The following is a 26,514-nucleotide window of genomic DNA, read 5'->3' on the forward strand; positions in this document are numbered from 1 at the left end:
GGCTATAGTCGATGGGGGCACAAAGAGTCAAACATGACTGAGTGACTATCACACCATGGAAGGGCCACTGTTCATGTGTCTTTCCTCTACTGCCGGTCTTTCTCCCGAGATCTTGGAGGAAGCCTGTGGAAAAGAGCTGGATTCCCTTGTGTCCAGGACTCCCAGGGCTCTTTAAAATTTCAGCTCTTTTCTTCTTTCTTGCCCTTTTCATCTCTTGCTCTGCCAAAGGTGAAATAGTTCCTGTATCCCTGCCTCTCTTTAGAGAGTTTGTCACCTTTTGGAATTCAGTTTGGTTGCTTTTTGACTTCAGCTTTCTTGGAGTCAAAATAAGTTGTGCAGGGATTTTGTTTATTTAGGGTTTGTCTTTTTTTTTAATCCAACTTTTTCTCATTGTAAGGATGTTCTCTTGTGGCTTTCCTCATCCTAAGCAGAGTGAAATTCTTCCTCCCTCTGCTTTATTTTAATTAATATCTAGGTGATTCAGTTCAATTCAGTTCATTTGCTCAGTCATGTCCCACCCTTTGTGACCCCATGGACTGCAGTACACCAGGCTTCCCTGTCCATCACTAACTCCCAGAGCCTACTCAAACTCATGTCCATCACCTCAGTGGTGCCATCCAACCATCTCATCCTCTGTCATCCCCTTCTCCTCCCGCCTTCAATCTTTCCCAGCATCAGGGTCTTTTCCAGTGAGTCAGTTCTTCACATCAGGTGGCCAAAGTATTGGAGTTTCAGCTTCAGCATCAGTCCTTCCAATGAATGTTCAGGACTGATTTCCTTTAGGATAGACTGGTTTGATCTTCTTGCAGTAAGGGACTCTCAACAACACAAGTCTTCTGCAACACCACAGTTCAAAAGTATCAATTCTAAGTGATTAAATGCCACTTTCGGCTAAAGTAGCTGCTTCTCCTCATTTAATAGAATTCAGAAAGATATGCACACATATGTATTTGTCTACTAAGAGAGACAGTTGGCCTTACTAACTAGTTGTCATGAATAAATTCCAAAACCTATTATTGTTTAATATCTAATCTTGGCCTTTTGACATAGTTATCAGTGAATTATTATATTAGTAAATTACTATGTTTAATGTACCTTGGTATACATTTTGCTGGAAATTTGTCATTGGAGGATGTGCTAACAAATTATGTCACTCATTGGCAGGTGTTCTTTGGGTACATTCCTAACAGCCCCCAACTTACCCCCCCTCCCCAAAATCAGGGCTGGGCAACTGGTGACACCTTCTTTAAACTTTAATCTGTGTTAAAAATTGTGACCATGATAAATGAGGTACAACTTTGGAGGCTAGTAGTTGGTGTTAGGGGGGTGAGATGGGGAATAAAAATGATTTTTTTAGGGGACTCTTTTAATCTAGTGTGTGTCTGTCCCCTTGAGTCATTTTTGACAAAGAGTTAAATGACTTTCCATGTCAACTCCTGTTCATGTTTAGGACTCTGCAGCTTTCATAAGACAGAGTCAACTCAGATGTCTCCCAGTTGCCTTCTAAGGCCAGTGGCTGCACATCCAAGTCAGCTTAGAAAAGCAACAATCAAGCTACTTGACTGGAAGGACAAAGTTGAGAATATTATCAACCAGTATTTATAAAAGCCATGTTCAGGGAAAAATTTTTTAGGGAAGGTCACAGTTTTTCTAGGAAGTCTTAAACTGTCAACCTCCAGTCAGAAGGAAACAGCTATCTATTGTATCCTGATGGTTCTTACCCTACCCCTCTGCATCGCTTTCACTAAGTTTCGGGATATGCTTTGGCATGACAGCTGGCTTTGAAGAATCAATATGAGACACAGTCTGTTTTGTTTGGTCTCTTTGTTCTAAGTATATGGACTTCACTATAGCTCAGAAGGTGAAAGAGGCTGCCTGTGATGCAGGAGACCAGAGTTCAGTCTCCCGGTTGGGAAGTTCCTCTGGAGAAGGGAATAGCAATCCATTCCAGTATTCTTGCCTGGGGAATTCCGTGGACAGAGAAGCCTGGTGGGCTACAGTCCTTGGGGTCACAAAGAGTCAGACACTACTGTGCAACTAACACACATACACATTTCAAGTATATTGCCCATTCTATCACATAGTATACTTATTATTAATGGCTTCTGACTTCCCAGAGTTAGGCCAGACTTCACAAGACTCTCATCTCTCCAAACAGCAGCCGCAATTGCGGGCTCCCTAAGCTGCCTTCACTTCTGACCAGCTGGCTGCAAATTCAAGAGGTTCCCACTATGCCCCCTCAGGTTCATTAGTTTGCTATAATAACTCAGAAAGCTCAGGAAAGCCTACGTTTATTATTACAGATTTTATTGTAGAAATAAGTCCAAATCAGAACCAGCCAGAGAGATACATAGGGTAAGGTCTGGGAGAACCCCAAACACAAAGCTTTCATCGTCCCCAGGGATGTATTGCTCTTCTGATACATCAGTGTATAACAATACACACAGTATTATATTATAACAATACACACTCAGGAAACCTTACCTGAGCTTTGGTGTCTAGAGTTTTTGCTGAAACTCCATTAAGTTTGATTGATTGACTCACTGAACACATGATTGAACTCAAACTCCCATTCCCCTCCCCTTCCTGAAGTCAGGCTGATGTCCTGTGGTTCAAAACCCTAGCCAACTGATCACATGTTGGTCTTTGAACATGGCAGTCCCCATCCTGGAGTTATCTCATTTAGCGTAAACTATCAGGTGACATCAAAAGGCCCACCAGGAGTAACAAAGACACTCCAAACACTCAAGGAATTCCAGGGCTTTAGAGGTTGTCTCCTAGGAACAGGGGACAAAGCCAGCAAAATTCTTTGTTACATGAACTCCTGTCCAACTGTTTCCCTTTTCTAAGAAAGCCAGTAGCCAAAATTGAAGCACCTAGAGGTTTGAATGTGTGGATGTACATTTATACTTCTTTTTTTTTTAATCTTCAATTTGTGTGCCCATCCCACCCTAATTTTTCTTTCTTCCTTTACTAATTTTTCTGCTATATTGTTTTATAACCACTTGAAATACTTATGACAACGAGATGGAGGTGTGAATTAAATAATCCCAGACACCTCCGAGATAATCCATGGTTCTAGAAATGGAAAGCATGAGGAATAAGGAGTTCTGCAGCCTTTCTGTGGAGCCTTTGGGCCGCTGTTCTAACTTTGGTTGGGAGATTTGTGGTGTTCTCTATGGGAGGAGCGCAACTAGGCCCCTGGACTGAGAATTCCTAGCAGGTTCTGCCATGCTGCTGCCTCTGAGCTGGTTGGGAGGGAACCTTAGAAGTGTGCTCTTTTCTCTCATAGTCACTTGTGTAGCCATTCACATAGGAAACTATTACGAATCTAATATGTCAGTATCTATGAAATGTTTTTGATATCGTATGAATAACATCAACCTTAGTTTTACTTCCTTATGTTAATACAAGCTGTTTCCATTGTATTTGCCATTTAAGCATCAGTTTTTTCTTTCCTATATACAAATACTTACCTAAATTGACATTTTCTAAATTGCTTCTTCCCAAATTGGCTGATTTTTATAATTTCCAAACTAACTCACAAATTTCATTTTCTACCTACATGTCAGTCCCCTGTGACTATGTTGCATGCCATCTGCTGTGTCTGCCGTTTCATTAATGTTTCCTCTGCTTCAGCTTATGAATAAAGATGCAACACTATGTGCTGACCCCTTTGCTACCATTCTTGACATTTTAAACAAATCACACAAACATACAGCTTGTTATTATGGCTCTTTGCTTAATACATCAGCTGATGTTGTATTCTTACAACTATGGTTCTTTTCCAAGCCTATTTTGTAATGAAAATTTTATCTGATTTCATCAGCCACTTTGAGCAGTTCAAACAGATAACATCTGTGACATTCTCTTCATCCCTCTATTCTGTAAATCCATGAATAAAATCTAGTATATCTACCTAGTATGGGACTTGTTTAGAAAAAAATAAAACCACAAAAATGATGGCTTGAATGTGCCATCAGAGATGTCATAGAAAGCATCTTTGTGATGCTTTCTATGGATTGTCTCCAAAAATTATATTTTTCTATTTGTAAATGACTTCAAACATAGCTATCATTAATCCTAACCAATACCAATCATACCAAAGGAGGAAAAGAAAAAAGGAAGGAAGGGCAGGAGGAAAGGGAAAAAAAGAAAAAAAAAAAAAAAGTTCTTATTTAGTGGCAACCTACTCCAGTATTCTTGCCTAGAGAATTCCATGGACAGAGGAGCCTGGTGGGCTACAGTCCATGGGGTCACAAAGGGTCAGATACGACTTTGCCTGTGTGTACCGAACTGTAACTTCCTCCAATTTTAAAGGAAAACTGGAGAAGGAAATGGCAACCCACTCCAGTGTTCTTGCCTGGAAAATCCCAGGGACGGGGGAGCCTGGTGGGCTGCCGTCTGTGGGGTCGCACAGAGTCGGACACGACTGAAGCGACTTAGTAGTAGTAGTAGTATTTGTCACAAGTGTCTTCCACTCAGTTTCTTCCTCACTAATACTTCATCAGCAGTGATCAACATGTATGCTACAGAAGAAAGAAATCCTTAAAGCTCTGTATTGTTTCATCTCATCATACCAAGTTAGCAGCAATGGAAATAAGGGTGGAGGGGCATAGTGGTGATGTGGCTCTCTTGCACCTAGATTTGCTAACCATTCAAGGGGTCTGAGTAAGTAGACCTCATTGGAAGCAGAGTACTTGCATTCAACAGTTACTGTCCATATACTTTAGAAGACCATTATTGAGTTGCGAAAAACTTCCCTTTTCCAGACATCAGAGTCGAAGTACCAGGCTGTTTAGTTATTTTGTGGTTTACAATTCAGAGGGTGGGGGAATTGGATTAAAAAAAAAAAATTGGGTGGGGGGTGGGGACTTGGAGGCAGAGCACCTAACAAACAAATGGAATGTGTGAACCTAGGAAGGTCTTGGTGGGAGCTGGGGAAGAGATGAACAGTAAAAGACATACTTGAGGCAGTTGAAGAAATTTAAGTATTACCCAGGTGTCAGGCACTACTTTGGAATTATTAGTGGCGCTGTGGTTGTTTATGGGAGAATGCCCTTATTTTCAGTAGAAGAATGCTGAAGCATTTAGGAGTGAAGTGTTGTGAAGTCTGCAGCTTTCTTACTTTCAAATGGTTCAGCAAAGCAAGAGGTGTTTAGTGCTAAATATATATGTGTCTATGGTGTATGGGAGGGGAGGAGAGAGAGAGAAGCTGTGGCAAAATGGGAACAGTTATGGAGTATAGATATTCGTGATGGACAGAGGGGCCTGGCATGCTGCCGTTCATGGGGTCGCAAAGAGTCGGACATGACTGAGCAACTGAACTGAACTGATTTGGTATACAGATGTGCATTGTACTAGTCTTTCAACTTTCCTGATTGTGAAAGTTTTCACAATTAAAAAAATAAAAGAGACAGTGACCGAGTTACCTGACTTGAATAGCTTCCAGGTTTACTAACTATTTGGTGTTCTTGACATAAATGTCAGCAGAGCCAAATTCAACAAATAGATAACTGTCTCCTTAATTTGCTGAATTGATTACAAGATGAGGAAAGATATTATAGACATAATAGTTATGGAATTAAAATAATTTATCTTTCATCTTCACATGATTTATTTTATGTATAAGTAAAATTTGATTAAAAGTATATCAGTATATATTTGGTGTTCCTATATTAAGAAATAATAATTTCCTGTTTGTTTTATAATGTACAGACGGACACTTCATAGAGTATGCTTTATTAGAGTGGACAAGAGGGAAAGCATGTTGCCATTATTTTATTTCTTAATGTATTTAAAGAATAAAACAAAAACAATTACATTCTACTTCAGTATGCTTAGATTCCTTAATTGTTGGATTTATCATTCTAGTTCATTTCCATATCTTGACTTGCATCTCCTTATTTTTCTCAAAAAGTCCTCTTAGTGACAAACATGTAACTATGCTTTTAAGATATGTACTTATTAAAGGGCTTCCCTGTGTTTTGCTGAGAGTTTTCACTTTCATCTTAGGTTCAAAGGATTTGTTAACAAAATAAGTCACTTTTTAATGTTATACTAACATTAAAAGAAAATAGGGAATAGAAACAACAGAGGATATATATCACCAAATTGGGTGTTGACCAACATCCAGGCTTAAGGGGATGCAGCACGGAAATCCCGTGCTACAGCACATCTGGAGTCCCAGTTGGGGAAGGTTCCCAAGCAGTGCGTCTGCTCTGTGGGTGAGACTTCAGAAAGTTTTGGGTTCCTGGTTGTAATCTCAGGATGCAAACTGATAATATCATCAATCTGTGAGCAAATTGCAGCTCTTAGTTCATTATAATGCTGTTTTCTCTATCCTGTAAAACTTGAGTGTTAAGCCTGGGGCTTGGTTGGCCAAACCTACTTCAGGGGCTCAACAGTCCCAAGATTTGTCCCATATCTTATCTATGGTGCTGCAAGGCTTACACTCACATCAGGGCAGTGTCCATGCAGTTTAGAAGCAAGGTCAGAGGCCTGCTGTGCTTTGTCTCTTAAGACTAAACAAGACTTATTTATTTAATTTCCCCAACATCCTGGTGATCACTGTGAAGATCAGTGATCAATGCAAAGAAATAGAGGAAAACAATAGAATGGGAAAGACTAGAAATCTCTTCAAGAAAATTAGAGATACCAAGGGAACATTTCATTCAAAGATGGGCAAAATAAAGGACAGAAATATTATGGACCTAACAGAAGCAGAAGATATTAAGAAGAGGTGGCAAGAACACACAGAACTATACAAAAAAGAGCTTCAAGATCCAGATAACCATGACAGTGTGATCACTCATCTAGAGCCAGACATGCTGGAATGTGAAGTCAAGTGGGCCTTCGGAAGCCTCACTATGAACAAAGCTAGTGGAGGTGATGGAATTCCAGTTGAGATATTTCAAATCCTAAAAGATGATGCTATGAAACTACTGCACTCAATATGCCAGCGAATTTGGAAAACTCAGCAGTGGCCACAGGACTGGAAAAGGTCAGTTTTCATTCCAGTTCCAAAGAAGAGCAATGCCAAAGAATGCTCAAACTACAGCACAATTGCACTCATCTCACACAGTAGCAAAGTAATGCTCAAAATTCTCCAAGCCAAGCTTCAACAGTATGTGAACGCTGAACTTCCAGATATTCAAGCTGGTTTTAGAAAAGGCAGAGGAACCAGAGATCAAATTGCCAATATCCGTTGGATTATCAAAAAAGCAAGAGAGTTCCAGAAAAACATCTACTTCTGCTTTATTGACTAAGCCAAAGCCTTTGACTGTGTGGATCACAATAAACTATGGAAAATTCTGAAAGAGATGGGAATACCAGACCACCTGACCTGCCTCCTGAGAAATCTCTATGCAGGTCAGGAAGCAATAGTTAGAACTGGATATGGAACAACAGCCGGGTTCCAAATAGGAAAAGGAGTACATCAAGGCTGCTTATTTGTCACCGTGCTTATTTAACTTATATGCAGAGTACATCATGAGAAACGCTGGGCTGGAGGAAGCACAAGCTGGAATCAAGATTGCTGAGAGAAATATCAATAACCTCAGATATGAAGATGAAACCACACTTAGGGCAGAAAGTGAAGAAGAACTAAAGAGCCTGTTGATGAAAGTGAAAGAGGAGAGTGAAAAAGTTAGCTTAAAGCTCAACATTCAGAAAACTAAGATCATGGCGTCTGGTCCCATCGCTTCATGGCAAATAGATGGGGAAACAGTGGAAACAGTGTCAGACTTTATTTTTGGGGGGCTCCAAAATCACTGCAGATGGTGACTGCTGCCATGAAATTAAAAGACACTTACTCCTTGGAAGAAAAGCTATGACCAACCTAGACAGCATATTAAAAAGCAGAAACATTACTTTGCCAACAAACGTCCATCTGGTCAAAGATATGATTCTTCTGGTAGTCATGTATGGATGTGACAGCTGGACTATAAAGAAAGCTGAGTGCCAAAAAATTGATGCTTTTGAACTATGGTGTTGGAGCAGATTTGAGAGTCCCTTGTACTGCAAGGAGATCAAACTGGTCCATCCTAAAGGAAATCAGTCCTGAATATTCATTGGAAGGACTGATGTTGAATCTGAAACTCCAATACTTTGGCCACCTAATGCGAAGAACTGAGTCATTGGAAAAGACCCTGATGCTGGGAAAGATTGAAGGCGGGAGAAGAGGATGACAGGATGAGATGGTTGGATGGCGTCACCAACGCAATGGACAGTGAGTTTGAGCAAACTCCAGGAATTGGTGATGGACAGGAAAGCCTGACATGCTGCAGTCCATAGGGTCGCAAAGAGTCAGACACAACTGAGCGACTGAACTAACCTGAACATCCTGGTGGCTCAGTGGTAGAGAATCCGCCTACCAGTGCAAGAGATACCATTTCGATCCCTGGTCTGGGAAGATCCCACGTGCCGCAGTGCAACAAAGCCTGTGTGCCACAACTGTTAGCCTGTGCTCTAGAGCCCCAGAGCGGCAACCACTGAGCCCACGTGCTGCAACTGCTGAAGCCCACATGCCATAGAGTCCATATTCCTCAACAAGAGAAGCAACCACAGTGAGAAGCCCATGCACTGCAACTAAAGAGTAGCGCCCACTCACCACAACTAAAGGAAAGCCCTCGCAGCAGCAAAGACCCAGCATGGCCAAAAATAAATAAATAAGTAAAAATTTGAAGATAAGTGTTGAGATATATACTTATTAAAATATATATGCTGTATCAAGTGAAAGCAATTAATTGAAAAAAAGTAAAACTCATCCTCTAATTTCCTTTCCCATAACAATATAAAATTCTCTTTGTAACTCTGTTTCTAAAAATTATCACTTGTGAATTCTTAAAAAAGTACTTTAGAATTTTTAAATTAATAACCAATAATAAATTCCATTTTTTAGGATAACTTACATATACAGTACGCTGTTATATATACAGTTCAGTCGCTCAGTCATGTCCAACTCTTTGTGACCCGATGAATCACAGCACACCAGGCCTCCCTGTCCATCACCAACTCCCACAGTTTATCCAAACTCATGTCCATTGAGTTGGTGATGCCATCCAAGCATCTCATTCTCTGTCATCCCCTTCTCCTCCTTCCCTCAAGATTTCCCAGCATCAGAGTCTTTTCAAATGAATCAGCTCTTCACATCAGGTGACCAAAGTATTGGAGTTTCAGCTTCAACGTCAGTCCTTCCAATGAAAACCCAGGACTGATCTCCTTCAGGATGGACTGGGTGGATCTCCTTGCAGTCCAAGGGACTCTCAAGAGTCTTCTCCAACACCACAGTTCAAAAGCATCAATTCTTCAGTGCTCAGCTTTCTTTATAGTCCAACTCTCACACCTATACATGACCACTAGAAAAACCATAGCCTTGACTATCCGGACCTTTGTTGGCAAAGTAATGTTTCTGCTTTTTAATATGCTGTCTAGGTTGGTCATAATTTTTCTTCCAAGGAGTAAGCGTCTTTTATTTCATGGCTGAAGTCATCATCTGCAGTGATTTTGGAGCCCCAAAAAATAAGTCAGCCACTATTTCCAGTGTTTCCCCATCTATTTCCCATGAAGTGATGGGACCAGATGCCATAATCTTCGTTTTCTGAATGTTGAGCTTTAAGCCAGCCTTTCACTCTCCCCTTTCACTTTCATCAAGAGGCTCTTTAGTTCTTCTTCACTTTCTGCCATAAGTGTGGTTTCATCTGTGTATCTGAGGTTTTGATTCCAGCTTGTGCTGCTTCCAGCCCAGCATTTCTCATGATGTACTCTGCATATAAGTTAAATAAGCATGGTGACAGTATACAGCCTTGATGTACTCCTTTTCCTATTTGGAACCAGTCTGTTGTTCCATGTCCAGTTCTAATGGTTGCTTCCTGACCTGCATAGAGATTTCTCAAGAGGCAGGTCAGGTGCTCTGGTATTCCCATCTCTTTCAGAGTTTTCCACAGTTTATTGTGATCTATGCAGTCAAAGGCTTTGGCTTAGTCAGTAAAGCAGCAGCAGATGTTTTCCTGGAACTCTCTTGCTTTTTCCATGATCCAGCGGATGTTGGCAATTTGTTCTCTGGTTCCTCTGCCTTTTCTAAAACCAGCTTGAACATCTGGAAGTTCATGGTTCATGTATTGCTGAAGCCTGGCTTGGAGAATTTTGAACATTGCTTTACTAGCGTGTGAGATGAGTGCAATTGTGCAGTAGTTTGAGCATTCTTTGGCATGCTTTTCTTCGAGATTGGAATGAAAACTGACCTTGTCCAGTCTTGTGGCCACTGGTGAGTTTTCCAAATTTGCTGACATATTGAATGCAGCACTTTCACAGCATCATCTTTTAGGATTTGAAGTAGCTCAACTGGAATTCCATTACCTCCACTAGCTTTGTTCATAGTGATGCTTCCTAAGGCCCCCTTGACTTCACATTCCAGGATGTCTGGCTCTAGATGAGTGATCACACCATCATAATTATCTGGGTCGTGAAGATCTGTTTTGTACAGTTTTTCTGTGTATTCTTGCCACCTCTTTATAGCCTGTATGAAATGCTAATAGGAATTGGCATAAAAAGTGTCAGTCTTTTATGAATAAGGGATAATCAAGTGTTTTATAAACTCCTCTCCTTTGAGAATTTTATTTTGATTTTCAAGAGAGCATTCAGATTTGTAGTGTGTTTGTTGTTGCACCAAGGGTATAAACTTAATTATATTGTTTTTTTAAGACTCTGCTGTAATAATTTGTGCATAAAGGAGCTCATGTTCTATTAGTAGAGATGGTTGGAAGCTCAAGGATGCAAATAGAACAGAGCAGTTTTAGCTACTTGCCATTAAAAAGTGGCTTCTTGCTGTACTGCCCTGTCTGTTCCATGCTCCTTCTAATTCACCAAAATGCAAATTAGGCTCTCCTAAGAAGAATTTACACACAGCTTCAGATGTCTACCCTTAGGTTGCACTAATTAGGGTCAAAACTGATAAAACTTAAATTTGGCCAAAGTAAACTGTAGATGGCTTAGTATCACTGTGGTTTAAACTCAGAAATGTGTTAAGTCTGTGCTGAGTGAAAACCAGGGAAATATTCGGTAAAATATTTCTTTAGCCAACTTTGGGTTATATTATCACCAGCCTGAGAAATATGAGCCAGAAAGATGATTTTAATAAGTGTTAACTGGTCTCATAGTCCAAAAACAGGAGCAGGCCAAGAAGGTATTGCTCAGCCTTACTGCACAGTATTTAAAATGATCTTTTTCAAGAGCATTATCTGTTGGTTTTTTGTTGTTGCTGCTAAAATAGTTGTAAATATAGGGCTCTGAGATGTGTTTGACGTGAATCTGAGTGAACTCCAGGAGTTGGTGATGGACAGGGAGGCCTGGCGTGCTGCGATTCATGGGGTTGCAGAGTCAGACATGACTGAGCGACTGAACTGAACTGAACTGATACATGTTATCAAGGTTTGCTTTTCCTTTAATTTGACTTTTACTGTCACTTTCAGTTTTTATGTAAGATTCACTTAAAAAGCAATAATTAAAATTTTCTGATACATCAACTTTACTCCCTTTGTTTCCTTTACCCTTATCTATGCACCTGCCACCAACAGAAAGCCCTAAGCTTCATGAGGTAAAAAGTGTTCTTTTATATTTGGTATGTGCCTAAAGTGTTGAGTAAGATCTCTCCATTCTGTATGTCAGAGTTCCAACATACTGAGTCCAGTGCTGTGACTTCTAGAATCCCCATTAAGCTTCACAGCCCCTGGAAACTCCCCTATCAGGCCTCACAGAGTCTTGTCCTATACAATGGTTGTGGTGGTGGTGGTGGTTTAGTCACTCAGTTGTGTCCAACCCTTTCGATCCCATGGACTGTAGCCCACCAGGCTTCTCTGTTCATGAATTTCCCAGGCAGGATACTGGAGTGGGTTACTGTTTCCTTCTCCAGGGGATCTTCCCAACCCCTGGATCAGACCCATGTCTCCTGCATTGCAGCGGATCCTTTACCACGGAGCCACCAGGGATTACCCCTATATGTATAGAGCTCAGTATTTGGACAAAGATACAAAGAATCCCAGTCCAGGTTTCTTGAGCTCTTCCTCTGAAGCTCTCTTCTCTCTAGTACTTGTCCCACAGATTTCTCTTGCTTTTAAAGTATGCTGAATGCCAGTCTTTTTTTTTTTTTCTCCACCAACTGAGGTAGATATATACCCTTCATTTGGGTTTAACTTCCCTGTGTTGCAATTTGGAAAATACTACCCAGCAGAAAACTGGCAATGTATTATTTTTACTCATCCATCACAGTGCTATTATCCATTTCCTGAAAACAGATATAATATATGAAGCAACTTTTTTTATAGTAGTTTACAGGGGAAAGAGAAGTCCAGTATCCATTATTTTCATCATGACTGAAACCAGAAGTTGATTGAATTGATTTTTATCGTGGCAGCTGCTTAATTTTTTTTCTTCAGTGGATTAATATTTCTAAATGTTTGGCAATATAGTTCCAGAAGTACCAATGAAATTTATTAAGCTTCTAGATACTGCTCCTTTTTAGGCTATCCTATAAATATTTATAGAATCAGTAATAGACTTTATGAAGTTCCTATTTTGAGCTTCATGTTAGAAGAGTAGCTGGAGAGTAGTATGCAGATGTAAAATAAGAACAGCATAAAACACTCCCTTTTAATTTTAAAGAGTTTTCATATCCATTCAGAAAATAAAGCAAGCAAAAGAGATGATGGTAAAGCAAGTTACCAATTATAGGGGAAGTGAGGTCAGATGAGCTCCTTAGTTACCAGGAGACCAGTAAGTGCCCCTCACTTCCCCTTTGATAAGAACAATCACTAGCTGGGGCCTGAGGCTTGTGTATAAGAGTGTGTCATGTGTTATTATTCAGTCACTCAATCGTATCCCACACTTTGCGACCCCATGAACTGCAGCACGCTAGGCTTCCCTGTCCTTCACCACCTCCCAGAGCTTGCTCAAACTCATGTGCATTGAGTTGGTGATACCATCCAACCATCTCACCCTGTGTCACCCACTTCTCCTGCCTTCAATCTTTCCCAACATCAGGATCTTTTCCAATGAGTGGGCTCTTCCCATCAGGTGGCCAAAGTGTTGGCGCTTCAGCTTCAGCATCAGTCCTTCCAATGAATATTCAGTGTTGATTTCCTTTAGGATTGACTTGTTTGATCTCCTTTTAGTCCAAGAAACTCTCAAGAGTCTTCTCCAACACCACAGTTCAAAAGCATCAATTCTTCAGCACTCAGCCTTTTTTATGGTCAGTCTTGTACGTAAGATAGAGGTGAAGCAAGGACTGGTTAGGCAGGAGATGTACAGAGAGCAGGAGAACAGCCATCTTGAGTGGCCTGACCTTACACATGTGCAGTCTGAATTCTTTACACAAATTTCTGATCTTATCCTGTAAACAGTGCTGTGAGGTAATATTTTCATCTTAAAATTGAAAAAACTAAGTATTATAGAGGTTAAATAAAATATCAAGTACAAGTGAGTTGTAGTTGTCATTCAGTCGCTAAGTGGTGTCCGACTCCTTGCAACCCCATGGGGTGCAGCACACCAGGCTTCAAATCTAGTTCTATTTAATGTGTCAGAGTCTGAACTCTAACTATTGTACTGTAGTTCAGAACTGACTACATGGCAGAAATGGGAATCAGCTTGGATCTTAAAGAAGAGTTAATATTTATAAGAATGAAACAGCAAAGAGAAATAAAAATCACCTCAAGGAAAAGCAATGTATAGAACCACCTTGACTAGAATAGGATGTTACTGGTGCATATTTTAAATTATATGAATTGGAGAGTAACAAGATAATTGTACACGAAAATAATTCTAAGAGGTTTTTCTACCTGCCAAAGAGAGGATGAATATGGTAGAAAAAAGGATTAAAATCAGGCAGACCCTCTAGGAGACTTACTCATAGTAATCTCATAATGATTGACTAAAGAGTGGATTCAGGGTGATAGCACTGGGATTGGTGGAGAGAAGTAACATGAAAGACAGATCAAGTAAAAAACATTGATCAGAACTTGATTACAAACTAAAGTGCGAGTTTCAGAAAGGAGCACATTTTTAGTTTTAGAAGAGAGTGAGATTGGGAGATGACTGATAAAGATAGGAGAAAGGACAAAGTTGGGAAAGGATGGTAAGACCGTGTTGACTTTGTTCCCTGCCGGCATTTAACTGTATGGACTTGGAGTTTAGGTACAAGAACAGGAATGCAGACATTTGAAATATCACCAGTGTTCATTTGCTTCCTTTGTGCCTCTCTCCAGTTTCCTCCTAACCAGACCATGACATTTTTCACTATCTAGCTATGCATTTATTACAGATAACATAACGTATCTGTTTTTCCTTTATAGAAAGAAATTCTGGAGCAACAGCAACAAGAACGAAATGATAACAGCTTTCATGGCATTTGTATGTTTTGCAATGAGGAGTTCCTCGGAAACAGGTAGCTGTTGTGTATGTATTTAAATGTTACTGTTTTTCATCTGAAAACTTATCAAAATGCTGACAGTGGGTGTTTTAATCTTAGATAGATTAAGTTACGTAGATTGGCTCAGTCCCATTTCATATATCCACAGTGATTTTTTTTTAATATACCAAACATCAAAGATGGAATGTAGTTGCTCTAAGCAAAGTAGGGGAATAAATTTTTTTAAAAGCCAGAAATAGATTTTTGTTTAATGTTGTAGGGCTTTTTAAAATCCGTTGACAGGCCAAGACCATGTGCAACAGATGTGCCCTTCTGTATTAACTTGTAAACTCTAAACCTTCAGCAGCTTTTGGTGTTTTATTTTTAAACATTAAAAATGATAAAGATCTAAGGGGGAAAATACGTGGGGAATTGGCAATTCTGTCACCAACCCCAACTGGCCTGAAACCAACTGATATACTCTGATTCAGTTCTAAAACTAACCACACAGAGTTAGCATCAGACTCCGCTGGAGAAGGGATAGACTACCCACTCCAGTAGCCATTCTTGGCTTCCATTCTTGGCTTCCATTCTTGGGCTTCCCTTGTGGCTCGGCTGATAAAGAATCCGCCTGCAATGCAAGAGACCTGGGTTCAATCCCTGGGTTGGGAAGATCCCCTGGAGAAGGAAAAGGCTACCCACTCCAGTATTCTGGCCTGGAGAATTCCATGGACTATACAGTCCATGGGGTCACAAAGAGTTGGACACAACTGAGCTGCTTTCACTTCACTTCACTTCACTGTGGGTTTAAGGGCATCATCCCCGACAAGACTGCCCCCTCTTTAGATACCACACAAGTTCAGAAATTCCCTTGGACAGCTGCACTTTTGACCAACTGGCTCCAAATTCAGGGATTTCCAGCAATAATTTGCTTAGGTTCATTAGTTCACTAGAATGACTCACAAAACTCAGAGAAGTGTTAGCCATAAAAGATACAGATCAGGAACAGTCAGATTAAGAGACGCATAGAGCTGGATCCTGTTGGGCCCTAAACACAGAACTTCTGTGCCTTCTCAAAGAATCAGAATCTGTCACCTCCTGGCATGTCAGTGTATTCACCAACCAAGAATCTTCACTGAGTTTTGGTATCCAGAATTTTTACATGCTTCATTATGTGAGCATGCTGCTGCTGCTGCTGCTAAGTCGCTTCAGTCGTGTCCAACTCTGTGCTACCCCATAGACAGCAGCCCACCAGGCTCCTCTGTCTCTGGGATTCTCCAGGCAAGAATACTGGAGTGGGTTGCCATTTCCTTCTCCAATGCGTGAAAGTGAAAAGCGAAAGTGAAGTCGCTCAGTCGTGCTCGACTCTTAGCGACCCCATGGACTGCAGCCTACCAGGCTCCTCCATCCATGAGATTTTCCAGGCAAGAGTACTGGAGTAGGGTGCCTTTGCCTTCTCCACATACTTCATTTAATTATGGAACTTAGTCTTCAGACCCTCTCTCCTTTTTGGAGGTCAGGGTGGCTCTGGGTCCCTAAACTTTGATCACTTATTTATTTAGTCTTTCTGGCAATCAACCCCCATTCTGAAACATTCTAGAAGCCTACCACAAGTTACTTTATTGGCATAACAAAAATAATCTTAGAGAAATTCCAAGGGTTTTTGAAGTTCAGTGCCTGGAACCAAAGACAAAGACCAAACAAATTTCTTTTTATACAACAGTACTGTTTACAAGTGTACATTAACTTAAATACAAGTCATGAAGTTGTAACCTCTAGGAAGTGGGAATAGTTTTAATGACAATGTGGAGTGGACAATCATTCTGCTGCCCACTTGAAGGAAAGCAGTCTTTAGTTTAAAAAAAAAACCAACTAAGCACAGTAACTGACATTGTTGTCTGAAAAACATTGAAAAGGAGAGGGTAACTATTTGTTTGAATTTAGAAAAGGGTTTGGATAAAGCATCAATGTTGAAAACACCAGTTATGAAGATTTGATACTCATATAGATCAGTTAGCATAGAGGAAAACCTATGCCAAGGCCAGTCATTATGCTTTTAACACTGTCTATTTCAAAGAGATTTATGGGGATGGCAGTGAGGACCAGCTCCCAATCAAAAAGTTTATCAAGCACTGCTACTTCCTTTTAACATGTTATTTCTGATTTAACACTAAGACTATGATTAACCCAGCAAGGAGCCGTGTGACTATTATTAGGAATCTCTAGTATTAAAATTCTACAAATATTTTTGTTTTCTATAGCTTAAGTTTTTGTGATAAATGTACATACTGATGTGATTTGAAATATATATTCTTATGATATATATTAAACTCAGGGATACATGGGTATCAGGATATAATGAGTGAAAGTTTGATAGAGAAAGGCAGTCAGCCTGTTGCAGAGACAGAAGGTTGCTTTATCTTGCATCATACAACCGAGTGCATGTGCGTGCATGGGTGCTCACTCTTCTCCGACTCTTTGCAACCCCATGGACTGCAGCCTGCCAGGCTCCTCTGTCCATGGAATTTACCAGGCAAGAATACTAGAGTGGGTTGCCATTTCCTACTCCAGGGCATCTTCCCAATCCAGGGATCGAACCTGCGTCTCCTGCGTCTTCTCCATTGGTAGGCAGATTCTTTATCACTGCACCACTTGCCACAGCTTTAACCAATGATAAAGATAAGCAATGTCTTATTTTTATAAAATGTCCCCTTTCCTTCCGCAGCTCTTGTTTATGAAAAGGTCTGTTTATAATGAAAGATCAACAATATAACCTGATTCCAGCTATGCACGATATTAGCAATGTTTGGGGATTATATTTGTGTTCTTCCAGCCTGGGCATAAAAAGAATAGAAAAACATATGGTGTGGATAATTGTCAAGAATAGAAAAATGAGGACATTCTTGCTATCCTGTGTTTATGTTTTTATTGTAGTGTCATTACTGATGAGATGGGATTTACTTACACCATTTTGCTGTTTACTTTATTTATTAAGTTTTTAAAAATTTCTTTCCTTCATTACTGCCTTCTGTTTTGGTGAGCAGACATTTTCTAGGGCACCATTTCAATTCCCTTGTTTCTTTTACCTTATTTTTTGAGTTATTTTCTAGTGGTCTACTCACTATGCACTATAATTTACTAAGGATTACAATTGACATTTTAACTTAAAACAGTTGAACTCAGATTAATACCAGTGTAATTCAACAATACACAAAAAATTTGCTCCAAAATGGATTGCTCCTCCCCCACTCCTTTGTGCTATTATTGTCCATAAATTACATGTTTATACATAATAAGTTCATTAACATCTTTAAAATTTTTGTTTCATGCAGTTATTTTTATATCAGATATGGGAAGAAAAGATTTATAAACAAATTCATTTATACTGCCTTTTATATTTGACTATGTGACTACCTTTACTAGTACTTATTTTTTTAATGTGTATTTGAATTACTATCTAGCATTATTTTATTTTATCCCAAAGGATTTGTTTTAGTTTCTTATTGGGCAAGTCCTTTAACAGTGAATTTGCTCGGGTTTTATTATCTGGGAATGTCTTGATTTCATCTTCATTTTTTCTCTTGGTATGGGTCTTTCTAATTTATTCTACATGAAGTTTGTCAGACTTCTTCAATGTTTCAGTTAATGTTTTCCATCAAATTTGAGGAGTTTTTAGCTGTTGTTTCTTCAAATATTATTTCTGCCCCTATCCTTTTTGCTTTTGGGGAATCCTATTATACATAGACTGGTAGATGTAGTAATCTCTGAGGTTCAATTTAATTTTTGGCATTGTTTCTTCTTCTGTTCTGCACACTGAAAAATCTAAATTGACCTTCAAGTTCATTGATACTTTATTCTGCAGTTCAAATTTTCTTTTGGGCCCTTCTAGTGAATTTTTCATTTCAGTTACTATACATTTCATCTCCAGAATTTGTGTGTTTTGTTGAATTTCTATCTTTTTATTAGTATTCCCATTTTGGTAAGGGTATCCTTATACCTTTTTTTGATTATTTAGTCACAGTTTTCTTTAGTTCTTTGCACATATTTTTGTAATCTAATTTATCTTATGATCTTTGTCTGTTATGTCCAACATTTGGGCTTACTCAGAAATAGTGACAGTTTCTATTGACTACTTTCTGTTCATATGGTTGTCATGAAGGTGGTTGCTAAAGCAGTTTGGGGCCAGCTACGTGTCTAAACAAGTTAGAAAAAATAAACTGTGTAATGTCACTGTACATAGTCTGTCATTGGTATATGTACTAATAAGTCCCCCAAAACTGTCACCTTTGTTTTATGAACTAAATTTGTGGCAAACACAAAGTATATATTTTACACATAAGATTTTTTCTGTGTAAAATTTACATTATATTACATAAATTAAAATTTTCCTTCTATACATGAACTGATCAAAAAGATGGTCATTGTGTATGCAAGTTATCATAACCCTTACATGAAATTAGATATGTGAACTGTGGATTCCAGTTTTGATCCAATGATAAGCTAACTAAATGTCTGTGATCCTGGGTTATATTTGTTTATATATTTCTCTTGAGTAGTCGTCTCTTCCTTATTAATTGGAAGAGTAGGCAAAGCACATTTATTTAATAGTTTAAAGGACAGATACTCAGTTCACCAGTAGAGTGTAATCCTACTCAGTGGCAGATTGTGGAACAAATTTGGACTCCCTTTAAAGAACTGATATATTTTCATGCATACTATAACACAGACTTCCCTGGTGGCTCAGTGGTAAAAAAATATACCTGCCAATGCAGGAGATGCAGCTTCCATCCCTGAGTTGGGAAGATTCCCTGGAGAAGGAAATGGCAACCCACTCTGGTATTCTTGTCTGGAAAATCCCATGGACAGAGGATCCTGGTGGGCTACAGTCCATGGGAATAGCAAAGAGTCAGACGTGACTTAGTGACTAAACTTCATAACGTATTAACTCTTTCATAGCCCAAATGTGTGTTGCCATGTTTAACCTTTGTTTGTCTTCTAAGTAGTATTGTTATCATTATAAATGCTATCATTATAAATGCTACTCCTGACCTGATTTGTTCCTAGATGAGTTTTAAATAATGTAGATTGCTCAAATTTCTTCCTAGATCTGTTCTTTTGAACCACATGGCCAGAGAACATGCTTTCAACATTGGATTGCCAGACAACATTGTAAACTGCAATGAATTTCTGTGTACATTACAGAAAAAGCTTGACAAGTAAGTATATTTTTATGAAACACAACCTAAAGCTATCTTAATCTTGGACTCCACTGTGAATTTTTAAAAATTAATAGTCACAAGTAATTAAAGAAATAGGATTTTCTCATTTTTCATGTTGGAGGAGTTCACATTTTGTATGGCAGTCCTTATTTTGTGTAGATCATATTGCCTTTTAGTTGCCTTCAAATATAAATGTCATATGTAGCAAACAGTGTATATACCACTGTAAGGTATGTTATATAGGGTATGAAAAATATACTTACCAGCATAAGAAAGAGAATGTTATTATGTCCCTTCCTCATTAGTATCTCCCTTCAGTCGTGTCCGACTCTGTGCGACCCCAGAGATGGCAGCCCACCAGGCTCCCCCATCCCTGGGATTCTCCAGGCAAGAACACTGGAGTGGGTTGCCATTTCCTTCTCCAATGTGTGAAAGTGAAAAGTGAAAGTGAAGTCGCTCAGTCGTGTCCGGCTCCTAGCGACCGCATGGACTTCAGCCTTCCAGGCTCGTCCGTCCATGGGATTTTCCAGGCAAGAGTACTGGAGAGTATCTCCCTGAGTAACTACTGTTCTTCACTTTGGATTCATAATTTCTATGCTTCTCCCTATAATTATTCTACACATTTAGTAAAGTCAAATTCCTAGATATTATTCAGCTTTAGGTGAAACATAGTATCCTGCTTGTATTTTTTTAATGTTAGTGTTAATTTACATTTATATATCGTAACACTCCACTTTTCTTGAGGTTATATTCTGGCTCTTTAACTTGTAGAAATAAGGAATAAAATTCTCTGCATCACCAAAATGTTTTTCAAAAATCTGTTCACTCTTCTTTCTAAGAAAGGGCTCAGGATTTTACTTTCAAACCCTAGTTTTATTCACTCAAATATAGTACTAATGAATGCAGTGTCTCAGCCCACAACATTTGGAGCAATAACATTGAGCAAGAAATACCCATTATAAAATTCTAAATTCAAATTCTGGTACCAATAGTACATTGAAACAAGTCTCTTCACTCTTTTAATGAATGATCCTTCATTTATAAAATTATACCAGGTGTGTTCTCTAACAAGACAAGCAGTAATGAATATCCTTAATCAACTTATTTCCCATAAATTGTTTACTATAAAAGAATATAGTTATTTCTGTGGCATAAAAAATAATTGAGATCTTGTTTGGTAGAGACAGAAAAGAATTTAAAAATAGCAACAAAAACTTATTTCAGTCATTTTGTTATCAAACCCAAGTTCATATGCCCAACTCACAGTGAGACCAAGCAAACCAAAACGTCGGTTTAACACAGAAAGGTTTATTGCAAGGGCCACACAAAGAAAACAGGTGGCTCATGCTCAGAAGACCACAACTCCCTAATGGGTTTCAGGGAAGCAATTTTTTAACTTAATTTATTTAGTTTTTAATTGAAGGATAATTGCTTTACAGAATTTTGTTGGTTTCTGCCAAATATCAGTCATAGGTATATGTATGTCCCCTCCCTCTTGAACCCCCCCCCCATCTCCTTCCCCAGCCCACCCCTCTAGATAGTCACAGAGCCCCTGTCTGAGTTCCCTGAGTCATACTGCAAATTCCCCCTGGCTCTCTATTTCACGTATGGTAATATAAGTTTCCATGTGACTCTTTCCATACATTTCACCCTCTCCTTCCTCCTCCCTCCCACCATCCCGTGTCCATAAATCTGTGTTTGATCAGCTTATGTACAATTCTCTAATTGATTGATGTTGAGGTAACAGGGCAGTGTCACAAGGGTTAACATTATCAACCCTCAGGTTCCAGTAGATCTGGAGCCCACGTACCCATGGTCATCAGGTATTTCAAGAAGGACCTAAAGATTCCATGACTGCCATATGGCTGATTTACTATTCGATTTACTATTCAAATTCATACAAGTTCTCCTGACCCAACTGCTATTTTTGTCACTACATGTTCCTATCTTGTCAGTCATTAGTTCTTGAGATGGACTTTTGTGACTCAGGGGAGGCCTGGAAGACTGCAACTTTTCTACAGGCAAGAGGCAGGCAGAGGGCTTGGTGGAAGGGTTGTGTCCTGGGAATGCCCCATAGTGTCCTGCTTGGTTATAATTTTAGTGTTTTCATGAATTCTTTGTAACTAGAAAGTAGAACTCTTATGACTGTTGGCTAAAAGTTCCAGGCAGTATCAGCTGTCCAGCTTAGTATGAGAAAAGACATTTTTCTAGTAATCTGTTCGAAATTGGTCATTACTGCTTCATTAGGTAATGATTCCCACTTAGGGGAAATACTCTAGCAGAAGGTACATGTGAATGATAAGATAGTAAAAGTAGCACTTACTGTGTGCCATGAATATGCTAGGCATTTTATTCATATATATGTATAAATAAAGCATGGTTTAAATGTGTTCATGTATTGTTCATATTTTGTATAAATTATTCTCATGATTATGAATTTATATGTATACATTGTCATAAGTATTCTCTAAAATGTAGGTGTTATCTTCAGGTTAGAGATCAGAAAATGAGTGGTAACAGAGGTAACAGGTAACTTGACCAAGTCCCACAGCTGGAGCTAGGAGTTAGACCCTGCAAATCAGGTCACAGTTCAGTTCAGTTGCTCAGTCGTGTCCGACTCTTTGCCACCCCATGAATCGCAGCACGCCAGGCCTCCCTGTCCATCACCAACTCCTGGAGTTCACTCAGACTCACGTCCATCGAGTCAGTGATGCCATCCAGCCATCTCATCCTCTGTCGTCCCCTTCTCCTTCTGCCCCCAATCCCTCCCAGCATCGGAGTCTTTTCCAGTGAGTCAACTCTTTGCATGAGGTGGCCAAAGTACTGGAGTTTCAGCTTTAGCATCATTCCCTCCAAAGAAATCCCAGGGCTGATCTCCTTCAGAATGGACTGGTTGGATCTCGTTGCAGTCCAAGGGACTCTCAAGAGTCTTCTCCAACACCACAATTCAAAAGCATCAATTCTTCGGCACTCAGCTTTCTTCACAGTCCAACTCTCACATCCATACATGACCACTGGAAAAACCATAGCCTCCATGAATCAAGGCAAATTGGAAGTGGTCAAACAGAAGATGGCAAGAGTGAACATCAACATTCTAGGAATCAGTGAACTAAAATGGACTGGAATGGGTGAATTTAACTCAGATGACCATTATATCTACTACTGTGGGCAGGAATCCCTTAGAAGAAATGGAGTAGCCATCATGGTCAATAAAAGAGTCCGAAATGCAGTACTTGGATGCAATCTCAAAAATGACAGAATGATCTCTGTTCATTTCCAAGGCAAACCATTCAATATCATGGTAATCCAAGTCTATGCCCCAACCAGTAACACTGAAGAAGCTGAAGTTGAACGGTTCTATAAAGACCTACAAGACCTTTTAGAACTAACACCCAAAAAAGATGTCCTTTTCATTACAGGGGACTGGAATGCAAAAGTAGGAAGTCAAGAAACACCTGGAGTAACAGGCAAATTTGGCCTTGGAGTACAGAATGAAGCAGGGCAAAGGCTAATAGAGTTTTGCCAAGAAAATCAGGTCACAGAATATGCCAAATCACAGACTAATCATTACACTCAGTGGAAGCAACCAGTGCTAGTTATCATTATAATTATTTGAAGAACATACCTTCATTTTCATTTTTAGAATAGATATTTCAATTCAATTAGTAAAGCACCAAAATCATTTTTGGGTAATTGATATCTTTATCATAGTTTTAACTAAATAGCCAAGTTGGCCAGTATAGCCAACTACAAAATAAACCACAACACACATCCTCTAAAGCCAAATGAATAAAGTGAGAGGGATTCCAAAAAAGAATATTACATCCCATTTGAAAACTCTGTGAGACCTAAAAAATGAGTAAATTTTAAGACCCAGTAATAATAATAAAGGTCTACTGCAACAGCTATTCAAGGGTCTTATTTAATCTCGGGGTTTGTGTCTTTCTTGTAGCTTGCAGTGCTTGTATTGTGAGAAGACCTTCAGGGACAAAAATACACTTAAAGATCATATGAGGAAAAAACAGCATCGTCGGATCAATCCTAAGAACAGAGAATATGACCGATTTTATGTCATCAACTATTTGGTAAGGCTTTCTTTTCTCTTCATAATTTAAAATTTGATTGCCTGTCTACAAACATCAAAATGTGGTTGAGGGATACTTTCAAGCAATGGTTAGTTTACAAAAGGTAACGTGATCTGATTTGTCTCTGATTTGCCAGGTGCTCATATAGTAAAAAGGTTGTATCTCTTGAACTCATAGGGATCTTGCTCAAATAAATAAATGTAAAATATCTGGATAGCCAGATTGCCCCCCATTTATTGTCTGTTACCTTGAGTACAGGGACTTCTGTATTCTATATACTATTGTGTTCTGTATACTATATGTATGGATGTATGTTAGTTGCTTAGTCTCGTCCGACTCTTTGTAACCCCATAGACTGCAGCCCACCAGGCCCCTCCGTCCATGGAATTCTCCAGGCAAGAACACTGGAGTGGGTTGCCATTTCCTTCTCCAAAAGGAACTATAGAGAGAAAGAAAGTGAAGTCGCTCAGTTGTGTCTGACTCTTGGCAACCCCATGGACCGTAGCCTACCAGGCTCCCCCATCCATGGAATTTACCAGGCAAGAGTACTGGAGTGGGTTGGCATTTCCTTCTCGAGTATACTATATACTTCTGTATATATTAATACAGGGATTTCTATATTCTTTTCTGAAAACATTCTTGACTTCTGGGTGTGCTGGGTGCTGTGCTAGATAAGCATTTATAGTCTCTTCAGTCATGCCCTTTTCCCCCATTAAAATATCTTCACCTTTCTTTCCCCCCCACACACACATACATATATATATATATATATATATATATATATAGGATCGGAGAAGGCAGTGGCACCCCACTCCAGTACTCTTGCCTGGAAAATCCCATGGATGGAGGAGCCTGGTGGGCTGCAGTCCATGGAGTCGCGAAGAGTCAGACAGGACTGAGCGACTTCACTTTCACTTTTCACTTTCATGCATTGGAGAAGGCAATGGCAACCCGCTCCAGTGTCCTTGCCTGGAGAATCCCAGGGACGGGGGAGCCTGGTGGGCTGCCGTCTGTGGGGTCGCACAGAGTCGGACATGACTGAAGCGACTCAGCAGCAGCAGCAGCAGTAGGATGGATTGATGGGGTTACAGTGTCAAGGATTTTAAATACTTTGTAAACTCTCCATGCCCAGAAACCTCAGTACCATTTACTGGCCTCTGTAGATTACAGTCCTTTTTGTGTAAGAAGAGGTATTCAGTTGGAGGCAAATGTCCTTCTCTTTAGATGCATTTGGAAACTTAAAAAGAGATTTTTGGTTGACACACTGACTGGAGAGTGCTACTGGGCCTACCCCCAGTCTGCTGATTTTTATTTTATGTATACATAGCAAAGGAAAGAAACTCTTGTGGGAAGGGGGAACCTTTGCAGGGGCCTGAGAGTGGACTCTTGTCTAACACTTGGAAATGAATTGTCCAAGGAGATTCTCGTGCTCACAAAGCAAGGGACTTTATTGAGAAGGGGCACCGGGGGAGAGCAGCAAAGGGAACCCAGGAGAACCGCTCTGCCACATGGCTCACAGTTTCAGGTTTTATGGTAAGTGGTTTAGTTTCCTGGTTATGGCCAATCATTTTGACTCATGGTTATTCTTGGGGGCGCGCACATCTCTCAGCTAAGGTGGATTTCAGCAGGAAGGATTCTGGGGAGTTAGTAGGACATGTGGACTGGCATCTCCTCTCTCCTTTTGACTTTTCCTGAATTCTTCCAGTTGGTGGTAACTTGTTAGTTCCGCATTACTTCCCAGGACCTCCTGTTGTATGATAACTCATGCGAAGTGGTTGTTACCGTGCCTGTCTAGGATTGGCAGTTTCAGTCAGTGGTTCTCTAACAAAACTACTCGTGACAAGAGGAGTTAAGTAATTCTGCATCAGAATTGAAAGAAAGATGAGGAGTTCCAGTTCTGACAGCTTTCTAAAGCAAATAAAAAGTGTTTTTTGCTCTTAATTTGAAAGAATTTTAATCCAAGTCCATTGGCCACAAAAGGCATAATTAATAATAATGAGGCATTTTATCTATTGGACAGAAAGCATATTCTGAATTATGTTGGAAGTCTCTGCTTTAGGATAAAATTTTTGCCTGTTCTAACTAATCCTTAGCATATTAAAATAAAATTCCCCTTGAGAAATAAGTTTAGCATGTGTTTAAAGATTGTCTCTGAAAGGTTTGCTACAAATGTTTTACAACTAGCTAAAGGTAACGGCACCCTTTGAGTCTTTCAATCTTCTCGTGAAATCACTCAGTCATTAATTCCTAGAGCAAACGCTGCTTCAGGGCCCAGCCCAGTCCACTAGGGACTGGACTTCAGTGTTAGCTCTAAAATATCCAGCTACTGCAGGAAGCTGTGGAAGCAATTTAATGTACTTCCGCTCTTTTAAGCTAATAGTCAAGAGCTTAGGATGAGCAGAACATTGTCTATTGCTGGAGGTATTTATCTTTTAGAGGAGACTTCAGAGAAACTGCTCACTCAGACTCTGCTGGCACTTTTAGAAAAGTTCGATACGGGCATCAAATAGTGAGACTGTGAAAACTGGAATTATCCGTGAGGACCAGCTGGCTCTAGTTGAGTGTGCTAGATTGTACTGCCCACGGAGAGCCCAGATTTCATGTGGGATGAATCGTGGCTTGAAAGAAGTACTTCAAGAGAATGTAAAGGCTTTAATAACAGATAAAATGAAAATTAAATCACTTCAGGGTAATACTGATAGATTTTTTTTAAGGCTTTTGGTGGGGGGTTCAACTTTTTATTTTGTATTGGGGAATAACTGGTTAACACTGTTGTGATAGTTTCAGATGGACAGCAAAGAGACTCAGC

At 39.6% G+C, this 26,514-nt stretch overlaps 1 protein-coding gene across 1 annotated transcript in view; it reads left to right on the forward strand.

The window, feature by feature from the left end:
* ZNF277 (zinc finger protein 277) overlaps positions 1 to 26,514 on the forward strand; it is a 128,745-nt gene that overhangs the window by 89,303 nt on the left and 12,928 nt on the right. Inside the window, exons 5-7 of the mRNA XM_005679227.3 lie at positions 14,346 to 14,437; positions 19,507 to 19,617; positions 23,573 to 23,705. Coding sequence (XP_005679284.2) covers positions 14,346 to 14,437; positions 19,507 to 19,617; positions 23,573 to 23,705 — 336 coding nt within the window. The remainder of the gene's footprint in view (positions 1 to 14,345; positions 14,438 to 19,506; positions 19,618 to 23,572; positions 23,706 to 26,514) is intronic.

This window comes from Capra hircus, chromosome 4, assembly GCF_001704415.2.
Source record: "Capra hircus breed San Clemente chromosome 4, ASM170441v1, whole genome shotgun sequence".
Lineage (NCBI taxonomy): Eukaryota > Metazoa > Chordata > Mammalia > Artiodactyla > Bovidae > Capra > Capra hircus.